The 17,097-nt window shown below is 41.7% G+C and overlaps 1 protein-coding gene across 24 annotated transcripts in view; it reads left to right on the top strand.

Annotated features, from left to right (window-relative positions):
- The window catches only part of LOC119181662 (uncharacterized), a 115,249-nt gene that overhangs the window by 35,652 nt on the left and 62,500 nt on the right, over nt 1-17,097 (top strand). For 18 of the 24 annotated variants that reach the window (XM_075875705.1, XM_075875726.1, XM_075875725.1 and 15 more), the window contains 6 exons: nt 5,061-5,134; nt 6,312-6,491; nt 8,554-8,776; nt 12,315-12,388; nt 13,557-13,712; nt 15,815-16,019. In XM_075875705.1, coding sequence (XP_075731820.1) covers nt 5,061-5,134; nt 6,312-6,491; nt 8,554-8,776; nt 12,315-12,388; nt 13,557-13,712; nt 15,815-16,019 — 912 coding nt within the window. The remainder of the gene's footprint in view (nt 1-5,060; nt 5,135-6,311; nt 6,492-8,553; nt 8,777-12,314; nt 12,389-13,556; nt 13,713-15,814; nt 16,020-17,097) is intronic. The other 6 variants (XM_075875710.1, XM_075875720.1, XM_075875728.1 and 3 more) reach the window with 4 other exon arrangements.

Genomic DNA, 17,097 nt, shown 5'->3' on the forward strand with positions numbered 1-17,097 from the left:
GTCCGTGGGCTGCACCTGTTATTTTGGTAAAGAAAAAAGACGGGTCCTGGAGGTTCTGTGTTGATTATCGGCGTCTCAATTCTATAACCAAGAAGGACGTGTACCCCCTCCCCCGCATTGATGACGTAATTGACTGCCTTCATTCAGCTTCCTACTTTTCTTCGGTAGACTTGCGATCCGGGTATTGGCAGATTCCCATGGATCCAGTTGATAAAGAGAAGACGGCTTTTGTAACGCCAGACGGTCTATTTGAATTTAATGTTATGCCGTTCGGCTTGTGTAATGCTCCGGCAACATTTGAACGCTATATGGATACCGTCTTGAGAGGCCTTAAATGGGAAATTTGTTTATGTTACCTGGACGATGTGGTTATTTTTGGACGAACTTTTGAAGAACATAATCATCGCCTTGACGTTGTTCTAACATGTTTGGAGAAAGCCGCCTTGACACTGAACTCAAAAAAATGTCGTTTCGGTGAACGGCAAACACTGGTTTTAGGACACCTTGTGGACAAAGCTGGTGTTAGACCGGACCCGCAGAAAGTGGACGCCGTCAGCAAGTTTAAGCAGCCACAGTCTATCCGCGAGCTACGAAGCTTTCTGGGCCTATGCTCTTATTTTCGCCGCTTTGTACCTAATTTTGCTGAAAAGGCCCAGCCACTGACTGACTTGCTGCGCAAGAACGCCCCTTTCCACTGGACACCAAATTGTGAGTCAGCGTTTAAGCAACTAAAGTTCGCTCTCACTTCCGGGCCAATACTATGCCACTTCGATCCCTCTGCTTCCACGGAAATCCACACCGATGCCAGTGGAGTTGGTCTCGGCGCGGTGCTTATTCAACGACACAACAATGCTGAACACGTCGTCGCCTATGCAAGCCGGTCCCTGAGCAAGGCAGAGCGTAATTATACGGTTACCGAATTGGAGTGCCTCGCCGTCGTTTTCGCCGTACACAAGTTTCGCCCCTACATCTACGGTCGTCGTTTCTCAGTCATCACCGATCATCACTCTCTTTGCTGGTTGGTGAGCCTACGTGATCCATCTGGTCGACTTGCGCGATGGGCCATACGGTTACAAGAATTTGACTTCACGGTCCGCTACAAGAGCGGTAATCGCCACGCAGACGCTGACTGCCTGTCACGGCTTCCTCTACCAACGACCGAGTGTGAAGCTGATAATTTTGACGATTTTATCACAGCTATTGACTCTCATTTTCCTGACATCGCGGCTTTCCGGACAGCACAGCACGAGGATCATTGCTTAGATCACCTGTTTGCCTCCGCGAATGACCCGGCCAGTTCAAGCTCTTTTGTAGTCCATGACGCCGTCCTTTACAAGAAGAATTATTCTGGCCAAGGCGCCCGTCTGCTTCTGGTAGTTCCACGCACTCTACGTCCCCAAATTTTTCGGTTCTGCCACGACAACGCAACCAGTGGGCACATGGGCTTCGCCAGAACGTTTCATCGCATCCAGCAAAGGTTTTACTGGCCCAAGATGCGACGCGACACAGAAAAATACGTAGCCGGTTGCGAACAATGTCAACGTCACAAGCGTCCCACGACTACATCACCCGGACTTCTCCATCCCGTACCACCTCCTAGCTCTCCCTTCGAGATTGTTGGTGTCGACCTTCTAGGTCCGTTTCCGCGTTCAGCCAGTGCCAATCGATGGGTCATCGTGTGCGTCGACCACCTGACGCGCTACGCAGAAACTGCGGCTATACCTACTGCAACAGCCTTTCACGTGTCGCAGTTTATGCTTCGGCATATCATTCTCCGTCATGGCCCTCCACGAGTCGTCATTAGCGACCGGGGACGTCAGTTCGTCGCTGACGTCGTTGAAGAGATCCTACGCCTGTCTGCCAGCCAATTCCGCCACGCAACCCCCTATCACCCCCAGACGAATGGCCTCGTAGAGCGGACCAACAGGACGCTAACGAACATGTTGTCAATTTATGTTGATGCCAAGCACAAAAACTGGGACGAAGTACTGCCCTATATCACATACGCCTACAACACCGCGAAACACGAGACAACAGGGTACGCGCCCTTTTTCCTGCTCTACGCCCGCTCCCCTCGCAGTTGCCTCGACACCATTCTGCCTTTTACGTTAGATGTGGAAACATCGGTTGCCGAGTCACTATGCCGCGCTGAAGAAGCCCGTCGCGTCGCACGCCTTCGAACCATTGCATCTCAACAGCGCTCCAAGACCCGGTACGACGCCCACCATCACTCCGTTGCCTACACAAAGGGTGACCTGGTGTGGTTGTGGACACCTGTCCGCAAACGTGGTTTATGCCAAAAGTTTCTGGCCCACTACTCCGGACCATTTGTAGTCATTGACCGTCTCAGTGACGTCACATACGTCATCTCCGGCGTCACAAGCAATGGTCGGCGCTCTAGCAAGACACAGCTGACACACGTCGCGCGCCTCAAGCCATATCACCACCAACCTTCCTATTGACTCGCCCAGTGGGCATCGTCTGCGAACGGGGGAAATGACACACCTCGATGGGCGCATGAAGAGGAAGAGGTGAAAGCGGTCTGGCTCACGAGCAGCTCGGTCGCCGGTTTCTGGCTCTGAGCTGTACCGATCTCAACCATTTCCTGTAAATAAACGCGTTCCTTCGTCACAATATTATATTAAAGAAATATTATTGGCTAATGCAGTCACCATATTAAGAAGTTTTTGTTTTTATGTAGTGACCCTTTGACTCCTGTAGGATACAATTTCGAATAACCATACAAATCTCTGGCCTAGCGATTTTCGTGCTGCTTGTCCCTCTAACTTGAAGTAACTGGTGAATAGGCTTGCGCAAATATTCAAACGAATTGTAGAATACTGAAATTTGATTCGAATTTAAATTATCGAATATTTCGAAGTATTCGACATGAACGAATACGTGTATACTAAACCGCAAGTAATCACCTGTAAAGATATTTTCACTGCAGAAATATGATAAGCCGTGAAAACATCTACTCAAGACAAATTTGCTCTGTCGCGAAATCTGACATCAAATTTAAAGGGGTCCTGCAACACTTTTTGAGCATGGTCAGCAAACGCTGCCGATCGGTAGTCGAAGCTACTGAGAATATGCGAGCGAAATATTAAGAGCGCAGCACAAAACCATAAATGCACAATGAATACCAGTCAGATAAAAATTGCTCGCTTTTCTCCGCAAATGACGCTACAATTCCAAAAATCACTAGTCTGAGCCATTGTACCAGTCATTCGCTGATTCGAGCTTGGGGTTCCGAATCGTCACTGGGGCGGCTGCGGGCGGCCGCGACACGTCCACGCGTACATACGCCGTCGCCCTGAAAAGCCGCGAATTTATATAAAAAAAAAATAAAGAGTGGTCAAGGTCACGTCACGCATGTGACGTATTTCCTTTCTATATGCATGCAATCTCTCCCATCTTTGCTTCAAGCGCTTTCATCAGGACGAGAAGAGAGAATGCCATTGCAGCATGTGGCAAATATTTGCGACTTTGCTCATGCTGGACAGATTCACAAAATTTTTGAGGGCTTTAATTCAAAAAGTAAGAAGCTTCTTTAGTGAATCTATTCTATGGCTACTTGAAAAACTTGTAGGGTCCCTTTAAGTGAACATGCTATCCTCAAATCGATTTATCATTTTCTTAGCTTAAAAGCTTGTTTTGCCAGTTTACACACTCTAACTGAAATGAGTAATGTTACATATTTTACAGGCTATAACTTGCATCCTATTGAAAGTCAAATTTTGCTGCTTCTCAAAGTTGTTTAGACTGCTTTTGAATGGAAAACCTAAAGAAAGCTCTTGCATAGAGGCCATTTTTCAAAAAAAGTATTGTGTAGGTTAAATAGGTCATGATAAATATGCCCATTTTTTTAATACATGATCGATTCTATACGAATCGAAATTGTTCGACCAAAGTTACTATTCGCTTTGAACCTAAAATTCACTATTCGCAGAAGCCTACTCGTGAAGGCACAAAGGAATATCCGCTCTTTTCAGGTGTTGTCGAAATTGCCATTGCTCTTGTGCGCACCATCTCACCTGTCTTGTTCAAAGTTTGATTTTTATGCCCAAGCAATGCAGCCACCCCAACGGAAACTATTCATGCCCTTTCACCTGACAGAGCTGGCCGGTACGTTTTGTCTGTCTGAGATTGCAGTTTTAACGCTTGCACACAGAGCATGCGACGCACATGCTGAGGTTATCAATTTGAACTTGTGGAATAAACGATGAGGGCGAAATAGGCTTGTGGTGATAATAAAATCGTTGTTGCAATATAAATGACACCCAGAATATCTTTTTATAGATAGTGGTTTACTTAGCACAGTATTTTTGCATTCGTAGGAGATGTCTTATAAGACATTTTGAGAAACACTGAGATCATCAATTATTTTGTGCAGCTCCAAAGAAGTGTAATGTCCATTTGTGATATAATTTAGGTATGTAATGCAAAAATAGCTGCATATTTATAGTCACCAGAATTTTGGAAGTCACGTGGGCTTTTTTTATTGATAGGAAAAAAGTCCATGCAAGGGTTATTCGCAAAGATTAACGCCTTGTATGCAATGCCATCCTGCTATCTTAGTAGCCTAGTTGGTGTTACCTGCACAGAACAAAGATCATAAAACAAATGGAGACAGGGAGCTGCACCACGGAAGTTATGCAATCAGAGGAACTGGTGACCTCTTTCTTGCCAGTGTTTTCATGACCACATTTGACATCAATCTGCACTGCGAATGTTTTCTATCGTAAGCGAAATCTCGCGTGCCCTTTTGGTCATGTCGATACTTGTCGTCTTCAAAGTGCAACGTTTATTGTTTATGCATTCAAGCTTAATTAGTTTGCAAGACAAACAAGTTGTGTGTTTCTTTGAAAGCACTTCAGAAAGTGTAAGGATGTCTTTACATAAATAAGACTCAGTTGCTTCTACACTTCAGGTAATTTGGATACGATTGCCAGTAGTCAATTGGTCCAGGGTGTTAGCAGTTTCTTGTTTATTATTATTATACTATATGTTATCGTAGGCAATACACAACAAAACATCATAATTACCTTTCTCTGTAGACGTCCTGAGGATAAACTCAATGCAAAACTAGAAGATATGGATCACCAGGACGCTGACACTACTATTGACAATGGTGAGTGATGGAAGCTTTTTCATTATTATTATAGCATGGGAACATACAGCCCTTAGTTTTTCCCTGAAGAACTTATATGACCACATTACTTTATTGGTTTGAAGAGGCTTGTATACACGAAATGTGTATCTATGCGGTCCTGCTTCATAGTGTTGTGGTACAATATAAGACAATCATCATCATCAGCCTGACTACGTGGAGAAAGGCCTCTTTCATATTCTGCCAGTCAACTTCGTCCTGTGCTTGCTGCTTCCACTTTACACACGCTAACTTCCTAATGTCATCTGCTCACCTAAATTTCTGTCTCCCCCTAACCCACTTGCCTTCTCTGGCAAACCATGGTCAGTTACCCCTTATGACCAGCGGTTATCCTGCCTACACGCTATGCACTACACAATGAGTCGTCATATCTTTTATGTTGTCGAAAGTCATTCACTATGCCAATCTTTGTCATTCTTCGGAGAAGCATGGTACTCGCTACAGACTTGCAAGGAAGATTGTATAATTTTTTTATGCTGTGGCTGATGAAGATGAATTATGCCTGAAGCTTTTTAATGGATTTGAGCATTCGACGACCAGCTCGTTAGGCAATTCGCAATTTTTGATGCCTGTGTTTCCGTTATTCTTCTGATAAGTTTATTACTCAAATTAACGTAATTGCTTTCTCCACGTGAAGCCGGTCCAAGGTCAGTTTTCAATGCAATTTCAAGCACTGATGTGGCTAAGTGGTATATATCTGAAGTGGCATGCAGCGAACCCGGGTTTGAATCCAGTTTCTTTGGTGTTTTCTATTTGGTTTTATTTTATTTCGTGCAATAGTGGTTACGGACACCGGTGGATAACTACGGCTCACAACACTTGTTGTGATATCATAACAGCTTTTTTGGTGAAACGAGCTGGTTATATCTTATTTTGTTGTGAAATGGTACGGCAATAACTGAGAGCTACTGCACAATAAATGAAAGCTGATAAAATGAAGCATACACAAAATGGAAATCAAAGCTATTAAAACAGAACTTGGAACAGAGCTCGTTTTGTTTTTCATTGGGGGTATGCAACATTGTGGCTACCTGGAGCTCCGATCTCTCCTTTTCTCAAGTAACGCCAAGATGATGGTACTGTGTCAAGGGAAAGCTGTAAGGTATGCATTTTTTAAAGCCAAATTTTGCAACCACAGCATTTGCCACCATCACTGCCACTGCAGCATCAGGTACTTCAACTGCAACGACAGCGCCAGGCACCACCACTGAGTCCGCACACCAACCCAGCACTGCAGTACCAGGCACGTCCACTTCCACCACACCACCACCCGACACCTCTGCCATGACAGCATCAGGCACCACCACTGAAAAAACGGGTAAGACTTCAGCATTTTGTCTTTTGTTTCAAAAGAACTATCAATGTCCCCTTTTGAAGGGGAGCAGATTGGGCTAGCTGGTTTCATGTAGTTAATTAACAGTATAGTGATAGTATAAGAGAAATAGGAAACCTTTTGATTTAGCCTTTTTATATGACAAGTTCTCCCATTTTGCTTGGCACTGTACCCCTCAATTTTTTTAAAGCATCCCAAATCTATCTTGCACACAAAAAGGTTACCTTTGCAGGTTATGAAGGTTCTGTTGACTTTGCATAACACTGAATGGCTAAACATTCTCTAGAAACACCAAGTCTTATAGGCATTTACATAGAATTGCTAATAGTAGCTTTGCGCTAATAGTAAATTTCTGGTACGAAGTGACTTCGAATTTAGAGTATTTTTCGTGACCCAATTATGTACACTAAATATATAATATATATATATATATATATATATATATATATATATATATATATATATATATATATATATATATATATATATATATATATATATATATATATATATATATATATATATTCACCCTGACTACGCCCACTGGAGGCCAAAGGTCTCTCCCTTAGTCCGCCAATCCACCCAGTCTTGTGCTTTTGATGGTCACGTTACCACTGAACTTCTTGATCTCATTGACCCACCTAAATTTGTCTCTCCCTCGTGCATTTGCCTTCTCTGGGAATCAAGACAGTTCCCCTAATATTCAGCGGTTATCCTGTCTATATGCCTGGCCCATGTTCGTTTCTTCTTATTGATTTCAACCTTGATTTCCTTAACCCTAATTTGTTCCCTGATCCAATCTGCTCTCTTGTTGTTTGTTAAGGTGAGACCTAACATTTTCTTTTCCATCACTCGCTGCATCGTCCTCAATTTAAGCTGAACCCTCTTTGTAAGCCTGTATGTTTCTACTTCGTAGGTAAATACTGGCAAGATGCAGCTATTATATGCCTTCCTCTTGAGGAATAGTGGCAGCCTTCCAGTCATGATTTGAGAGATTTTTCCAAATGTGCTCCACCCCATTCTTATTCTAACTACTTCAATGTCGTGGTTCAGCTCATCATTTATCACCTGTCCTAAGCAGATGTAATCTTTCAAAACTTCAATAGCATAATACCTATATCGAAGCTGTGTTTTCTTTGGATGTTGTATGTTACTTTCGTTTTTTGTAAATCAATTTTGAGACTTACCTTTGTGTTCTCCTTGTATAATCGGTAATCATGAGTTGCAATTCGTCCCCTGAGTGACTCAGCAATGCAATGACTTTGACGAAGCACTAGGTTACTAAGGTACATTTCATTAATTCTTATTTCTAGCTCTCCCCAGTCTAGGCCTCTGAAAATCTTCTGTAAGGATGTGGTAAATAGCATCGGGGAGATTGTATCCCCTTGCCTTACGTCTTTCTTGATTGGTATTCTGTAGCTTTTTTCATAGAGCAGTATGGTGTCAAATGATCCTCTGTAGATTCCTTCGGGGATGTCTATATATTCTTTGTCGACCCCCTGATTTCGCAGTTTCTGCCTGACTGATGATATTCAGAGAACACCGCTATAACGCAATAGCGGGGCTCTCTTTGCCCATACGTTTCGTACTAATTTGTATGTAGTAACAACAATTACATACGGTATGAGTATACTTACTACAGAAATTTATTCCGCATAATTTTTATATATATGTCGTACACTTTCATTGTAATCTGACTGATACTATAGTCATTAGGACAGCTTAAGGAAGTGTTTGCAACATGAAAACATGGGAAAAACAGAAGAGATCACTTTAACGTGAAATGTGTTCTAGGAATATGCATAGATACTAAACCCTGGTATATGTCACTGGCTCCCTTAACTCCCGCCTCAATTTTTTGTATGCGTGTACTTGCATTTTCTCACATTATTATTCGCATGCTTGAAAATATGTGAATGATGGTCCTATTGTGATCGTGTTTGTTCATCCGAACTAATTCTGTAGAAGTTCTTGAATTCTGTCATTTCTTTAGTCCGTTATCGCCATTCATTGTCGCGAGATGACAAACCCTTGAGTTTTCTTCCAGATTGCCTTGAAACGGCAGAAAACAAAACCGTCCTGGCGCTTCCAATGGCCAGCAGCGACAGCTCCAGTGACGCAGTTCCCAGTGCAAGCCCTGCAGACAAGGCAGCTGAATCTGCGGCAAACAGCTCGATGCATGGGCAACAGTTGAAGTGTCTTGACAGCAAAGCTACCTCGGAACACCTGACCTGTTCCGCAACAGCAGAGCTGTACGTTACCAGTCACAAGTAATCGATTAGTTCTAATCAACTGCATTTTGTTGTATTATTGTAATGTAATTATTTTTTCGAAACTGAATCAATCTAGTTGATCCAATGACAAGATTTCGTAATTATTTTTGATTATCAATTACATTTTGTCAAAAGCGAGTTGTACCAGTCTTCTGTGGCTACTCCCATGCCAATAAGTATGTGACTGTTCTGAAGACACCTTCCGTACACGGAGATGGGGAAGCTACGGAAACTATTTTAATGCAACAATGTTAAGAAAGCTTGTTTCGGCAAAATGCTGGTGGAAATGTCTGCATGCCTCTTTTGTTCAGAGTGGACAATCATTGTTTCATTGACCAATAAATTCAGCAAGATGCAATGAATAAGAAAAGTTATTGGTTCGAGACACCATCGAACACACACCATCTGCGTTGATAGCTGCTTTGGATAAAAGCTTTATATAATTGTGATGTAATGCATCTCGTCTTCTTAACGCATGTAAGGTTGGTTGGCAGAAGAGAACAATCGCACGAAGCCTCAAGACATTCAAATTCCAGTGACTGAGAATTTTAATTTCCTACACAATACAAAGTTCTAAGACATATCATCAGCTGCAAACGCATGAACAAAAGGAGCAGCTGCATAGGTTTGCGTGTTGTGTAATGAATTCTTCGCTGATTCGCAAAAGCAAGTATTGCTGAGAGGCACCTAAGAACTGCACTTCAATTCTTGACGAATCGCCCACAGTGGGTGTGTGCCACAGTGAATAGGTAGACAATAACTGCACCTGCAGTGGGCATTGTACAGTAGGTCGAAACAGCCATTGTCACAGTTTAGGCATGCACTAAGAACCCAGGCTAGGCTAGCAATTAAGAAGGCGATGCATACAGGGCACTATTGGACTATTACATTTTCCTCTTGACTGTGAATCAAAAGAGTTGTCCATGTTCTTTTTTGTTTCTCACTTCTTTAACCTTAACTACAACGTCATACCCGAGCTCCAAGAAAAGCAAAGGGCGACTCTTCATAGATACCACTATGTGCTTCATTATAGAATTTACTCCACTGTCGTAATTCGTAACTACATATAAATGTGTAGAAAAGAAAAAAGTCACCGTTTAGCTGCAAGGGTGAATCCATGAACGTGATAACATAAGAGCGGCTAATGCAGTCGCCACATTAAGTTTTTGTTTTTATGTAGTGACCCTTTGACTCCTGTAGGATACAATTTCGGATAACCATACAAAGCTCTGGCCTTGCAATTTTCGTGCTGCTCGTCCCTCTAATTTGAAATAACTGGTGAATGGGCTTGCGCGAATATTCAAAGGAATAGTAGAGTACTCAAATTTGATTCGAATTTGAATTATCAAATATTTCGAAGTATTCGACATGAACGAATAAGTGTATACTAAACCGCAAGTGATCGCCTGTAAAGATATTTTCACTGCAGAAATATGGTGCTAAGCCTTGAAAACACCTACTCAAGAAAAATTTGCTCTGTCGGGAAGTCTCACTTCAAATTGAAAGGGGTCCTGCAAAACTTCATGAGCATGGTCAGCAAACGCTGCCGATCGGTAGTCGAAGCTACTGAGAATACGCGAACGAAATATTAGAGCGCAGCACAAAACCTTAAATGCACAATAAATCCCAATCAGATAAAAATTGCTCTTTTCTCCGCAAATGACGCCACAATGCCAAAAATCGCTAGTCTGAGCCATTGTACCAGCCATTCGCTGATTTGAGCATGGAGTGCACAATCGACACTAGGGCGGCTGTGGGCGGCTGCGACACGTCCATGCAAACATACGGGGTCACCCTGAAAAGCCGCAAATTTATATAAAAAGAGAAAAAGAGTGGTCAAGGTCACGACACGCATGTGACGTATTTCTTTTCCATATGCATGCCATCTCTCCCATCTTTGCTTCAAGCGCTTTCATCAGGACGAGAAGAGAGAATGCAATTGCAGCATGTGGCAAATATTTGCCACTTTGCTCATGCTGGACAGATTCACAAAATTTTTGAGGGGGTTAATTCATAAAGTAAGAAGCTTCTTTAGTGAATCTATTCCATGGCTATTTGAAAACTTTTGTAAGGTCCCTTTAAATGAATATACTATCCTCAAATCGATTTATCATTTTCTTAGCTTAAAAGCTTGTTTTGCCAGTTTATAAACTCTAACAGAAATGAATAATGCTACATATTTTACAGGCTATCACTTGCATCCTATTGAAAGTCAAATTTTGCTGCTTCTCATAGTTGTTTAGACTGCTTTTGAATAGAAGACCTAAAAAAAGCTCTTTCATAGAGGCCATATTTCAAAAAAAGTATTGTGTAGGTTAAATAGGTCATGATAAATATGCCCATTTTTCTTTACATGATAGATTCTATTCGAATTGATGTTGTTCGACCAAAGTTACTATTCGCTTCAAACCTAGAATTCACTATTTGCAGAAGCCTACTCGTGAAGGCACAAAGGAATATCCGCTCTTTTCATGTGTTGTCGAAATTGCCATTGCTCTTGTGTGCACCATCTCACCTGTCTTGTTCAAAGTTTGATTTTTATGCCGAAGCAATGCAGCCACCCCACCGGAAACTATTCATGCCCTTTCGCCTGACGGAGCGGGCCGGCACGTTCTGTCTGTCTGAGATTGCAGTTTTAACGCTTGCACACAGAGCATGCGACGCACGTGCTGAGGTTATCAATTTGGACTTGTGGAATAAACGATGAGGGCAAAACAGGCTTGTGGTGATAATAAAATCGTTGTTGCAATATAAATGACACCCAGAATATTTTTTATAGATAGTGGTTTACTTAGCACAGTATTTTTGCATTCGTAGGAGATGTCTTATAATACATATTGAGAAACACTGAGATCAGCAATTATTTTGTGCAGCTCCAAAAAAGTGTAATGGCCCTTTGTGATATAATTTAGGTATGTAATACAAAAATAGGTGCATATTCATACTAGTTACCGGAATTTTCGAAGTCACGTGGACTTTTTTATGATAGGAAAAAAGTGCATGCAAGGGTGATTCGCAAAGATTAATGCCTTTTATGCAATGCCATCCTGCTATCTTAGTAGCCTAGTTTGCGTTACCTGCACAGAACAAACATCATAAAACGAATGGAGACAGGGAATTGCGCCACGAAAGTAATGCAATCGGAGGAACTGGTGACCTCTTTCTTGCCAGTGTTTTCATGACCACATTTGACATCAATCTGCACTGCGAATGTTTTCTATCGTAGGGGAACTCTCGCGTGCCGTTTTGGTCATGTCGATACATGTCGTCTTCAAAGTGTAACGTTTATTGTCTATGCATTCAAGCTTAATTAGTTTGCAAGGCAAACAAGTTGTGTGTTTCTTTGAAAGCACATCAGAAACTGTAAGGATGTCTCTGCATAAATAAGACTCAGTTGCTTCTGCACTTATGGTGATATGGATACGCTTGCCAGTAGTCAATTTGTCCAGGGTTTTAGCAGTTTCTTGTTTATTATTATTATAGCTCATGTTATCGTAGGCACTACACAACAAAACATGATGACCTTTCTCTGTAGACGTCCTGAGGATAAACTCAATGCAAAACTAGAAGATATGGATCACCAGGATGCCGACACTACTATTGACAATGGTGAGTGATGGAAGCTTTTTCATTATTATTATAGCATTAAAACATACAGCCCTTAGTTTCTCCTTGAAGAACTTAATTTGACTTTATTGGTTTGAAGAGGCTTGTATACACGAAATGTGTATCTATGCGGACCTGCTTCATAGTATTGTGGTACAATATAAGACAGTCATCATCATCAGCCTGAGTACGTCGACAAAGGCCTCTTTCATATTCTGCCAGTCAACTCCATCCTGTGCTTGCTGCTTCCACTTTACACACGCTAACTTCCTAATGTCATCTGCCCACCTAAATTTCTGTCTCCCCCTAACCCACTTGCCTTCTCTGGCAAACCATGGTCAGTTACCCTTTATGACCAGCGGTTATCCTGTCTACATGCTACGCACTACACAATGAATCATCATATCTTTTGTGTTGTCGAAAGGCATTCACTATGCCAATCTTCGTCATTCTTCTGAAAAGCATGGTACTCGCTACAGACTTGCAAGGAGTTTGTATTATTTTTTGATGCTATTGCTGATGAAGATGAATTATGCCAGAAGCTTTTATAATGGATTTGAGCATTCGATGACTAGATCGTAACGCAATTCGCATTCTTTGATGCCTGGTTGTTCCGTTGTTGTTCTGATAAGTTTATTACTCAAATTACCGTAATTGCTTTCTCGTCGTGAAGAGGGTCCAAGGTCAGTTTTCAATGCAATTTCAAGCACTGATGTGGCTAAGTGGTATAATTCTGAGCTGGCATGGAGTGAACCTGGGTTGAAATAGTTTCCTTGGTGTTTTCTATTTAGTTTTATTTTATTTCGTGCAATAGTGGTTACGGACACCGATGGACAACTACGGCTCACAACACTTGTTTTGATCTCATAACAGCTTTTTCTGTAAAACGAGTTGGTTATATTTTAGTTTTTTCTGAAATGGTACGGCAATAACTGACAGCAACTGCACAATAAATGAAAGCTGATAAAATGAAGCATACACAAAATGGGAATCAAAGCTATAAAACAGAACTTGGAACAGAGCTCGTTTTGTTTTTCATTGGGGGTATGCAATATTGTGGCTACTCGGAGCTCCGATCTCTCCTTTTTTTAAGTAACGCCAAGATGATGGTACTGTGTCAAGGAAACGCTGTAAGATATGTATTTTTTAAAGCCAAATTTTGCAACCACAGCATCAGCCACCATCACTGCCACTGTTGCGTCGGCTACTTCCACTACAATGGGAGCGCCATGCACCACCGCCGCAGTACCAGGCACGTCCAATTCCACCACACCACCACCCGACACCTCTGCCATGGCAGCACCGGGCACCGCCATTGACAAAACTGGTGAGATTTCAGCATTTTGTCTTCTGTTTTAAGGGCTATCAATGTGCACTTTTGAAAGGGAGCAGATCGGGCTAGCTGGTTTTATGTAGTTACTAAATGGTACAGTGATAATATAAGAGAAATAGAAAACCCTTTGATTTAGCCTTATTATATGCCAAGTCCTCCCATCTTGCTGTACACAGTACCCCTCAATTTTTTTTCAAGCAACCATATCTGTCTTGCCCACAGAAGGGTTACCTTTGCAGGTTGCCAAGGTTCTGTTGACTTTACATACCACTGGATGGCTAATGGCTAAACTTTCTCTAGAAACTCCAAGCCCATTTAAAACATTTATATATATATATATATATATATATATATATAAGAAATTTTCTGGGTCCGGTGTAAATATAATTGCGAATAAAGGAGGACACTTACGAAAACTTGATAATTGTTTACTCTACGTTTCGGCCGTGCCACGGCCGAAAAGTAGAGTAAACAATTATAGAATTTTCGTAAGTGTGCTCCTTTATTCCTAATTATAAATATATATAGATATATATATATACACATAGATATATATATATATATATATATTCTCACCACGCCCACTGCAGGGCAAAGCCTTCTCCTTTAGTCTGCCAATCCACCCGGTCTTATGCTTGTGATTTCCGTGGTCACATTACAACTGCGAACTTTTTGATCTCATTGACCCACCTAACTTTGTGTCTCCCCCTCGTGCATTAGCCTTCTTTGGGAATCAAGACAGTTACCTTAAATATCAGTGGTTATCCTGCCTTTGTGCCTGGTCCATGTCCATTTCTTCTTATTGATTTCAACCATGATATTCTTAACCCTGGTTTGTTCCCTGATCCACTCTGCTTTCTTGTTGTTTCTTAAGGTGAGACCTAACTTTTTCCTTTCCATCACTCGCTGCTATGGTCCTCAGTTTCAGCTGAACTCTCTTTGTAAGCCTCTGTTTCTACTTCGTAGGTAAATACTGGCAAGATGCAGCTATTATATGCCTTCTTCTTGAGGAATCGTGGCAGTTTACCACTCATGATTTGAGAGTGTTCGCCAAATGTGCTCCACCCCATTCTTATTCTAACTACTTCAATCTCGTGGTTCAACTCATCAGTTATTACCTGTCCTAAGTAGATGTAATCTTTTAAAACTTCTATAGCATAATACCTATATCAAAGCTCTGTTTTCTTTGGATGTTGCAAGTTACTTTCGTTTTCTGCAGATCAATTTTGAGACTTAGCTTTGTGTTCTCTTTGCATAATCGGTAATAATCAGTGCAATTCATCCCCTGAGTGAGTCAGCAATGCAATGACATTGACGAAGCACTATGTTACTAAGGTACATTTCATTAATTCTTAATCCTAGCTATCCCCAGTCTAGGCCTCTGAAAATCTCCTGTAAAGCCGTGGTAAATAGCATTGGGGAGATCGTATCCCCTTGCCTTACATTATTCTTGATTCGTATACTGTAGCTTTCTTCATAGACCAGTATGGTGGCAAATGATCCTCTGTATATTTCTTCCGGGATGTTTATATATGTTTTGTTTATGCCCTGATTCCGCAGTTTCTGCCTGACTGATGATATTCAGATAACACTGCGATAAGGCAATAGCGGTGCTCTCTCTGCCCACACGTACTGTACTAATCTGCATGTAGTAACAATAATTACATACGGTATGAGCATAATTACTACATAAATTCATTCCCCATATTTTTCATATGTGTCGTACACTTTCATTGTAATCTGACTGATACTATAGTCATTAGGACAGCTTAAGGAAGTGTTTGCAACATGAAAACATGGGAAAAACAGAAGAGATCACTTTAACGTGAAATGTGTTCTAGGAATATGCATAGATACTAAACCCTGGTATATAACACTGGCTCCCTTATTTCCCGCCCAATAATTTCGTTTGCCTGTACTTGCGTTTTCTGACATTATTATTCGCATGCTTGAAAAGACGTGAACGATGGTCCTATTGTGATTGTGTTTCTTCATGCCAACTAATTCTGTAGTAGATATTGAGTTTTGTCATTTCTTTACAGTCGGTTGTTGCCATTCATTGTCGCAAGATGACAAACCTTTGCGTTTTCTTCCAGATTGCCTTGAGACGGCCGATAACAAGACCCACCTGGCACTTCCAACGGCCAGCTGTGACAGCTCTAGTGATGCGGTTCCCAGTGCAAGCCGCACGGACAAGGCAGCTGAGTCTGCGGCAAACAATTCGATGCAATGGCTACATTCGAAGTGTCTTGACTGCGAAGCTGCCTCGGAATACCTGACCTGTTCCGCACCTGGAGAGCTGTACGTTACTCATCACAAGTAATCGATTAGTCCTAATCAAGTACATTTTCTTGTATTATTGTAATGCAATTGATTTCTTTCCAAAACTGAAACAATCTAGTTGATCTAATTACAAGATTTGGCAATTTTTGATTATCAATTACACTTTGTCAAAAGTGAGTTGTGCCATTCTTCTGCGGCTTCTCCCAACCCAATAAGTATGTGACTGTTCTGAAAAGACCTCCAATACTTATAGACGGGGCAGCTACAGAGCCTATTTTAACGCAACTATGTTAAAAAAGCCGGTTTTGCCGAAATCTTGGTGTCGGTGTCAACGGCAGTGTTGGGGTGCCTCTATCCTTAAAAGCGAATAATTGTCATGCTATTGACCGAAACATTAGGAAAGACGCAAAGAATAACAAAAAATATTTGTTCGAGTCACCGTCGAATACACACCATTTGTGTTGACAGCAAGTGCTTCATAACGCAAAGTCTCTGTATTACGGTAAACTGCTTTGGACAAAAGCTTTATGTGATTGTGATGTAATAGATTGAGTCTTCTCAATCCATGTAAGACTGGTTGGCAGAAGAGAGCAATCGCACGAAGCCTCAAGACATTCAAATTCCAGTGACTGGGCGTTTTAATTTCCTACACAATACAAAGTGCTAAGACATATTATCAGCTGCAAACGCAAGAACAAAAGGAGCAGCTGCACAGGTTCGCGTATTGTGTTATGAATTCTTCGCTGATTCGCAAAAGGAAGTATTGCTGAGAGGCACCTAAGAACTGCACTTCAATTCTTGACGAATCGCCCACAGTGGGTGTGTGCCACAGTGAATAGGTAGACAATAACTGCACCTGCAGTGGGCATTGTACAGTAGGTCGAAACAGCCATTGTCACGGTTTAGGCATGCACTAAGAACCCAGGCTAGGCTAGCAATTAAGAAGGCGATGCATACAGGGCACTATTGGACTATTACATTTTCCTCTTGACTGTGAATCAAAAGAGTTGTCCATGTTCTTTTTTGTTTCTCACTTCTTTAACCTTAACTACAACGTCATACCCGAGCTCCAAGAAAAGCAAAGGGCGACTCTTCA

Source organism: Rhipicephalus microplus, chromosome 10 (assembly GCF_043290135.1).
Source record: "Rhipicephalus microplus isolate Deutch F79 chromosome 10, USDA_Rmic, whole genome shotgun sequence".
NCBI classification, from domain to species: Eukaryota; Metazoa; Arthropoda; class Arachnida; order Ixodida; family Ixodidae; genus Rhipicephalus; species Rhipicephalus microplus.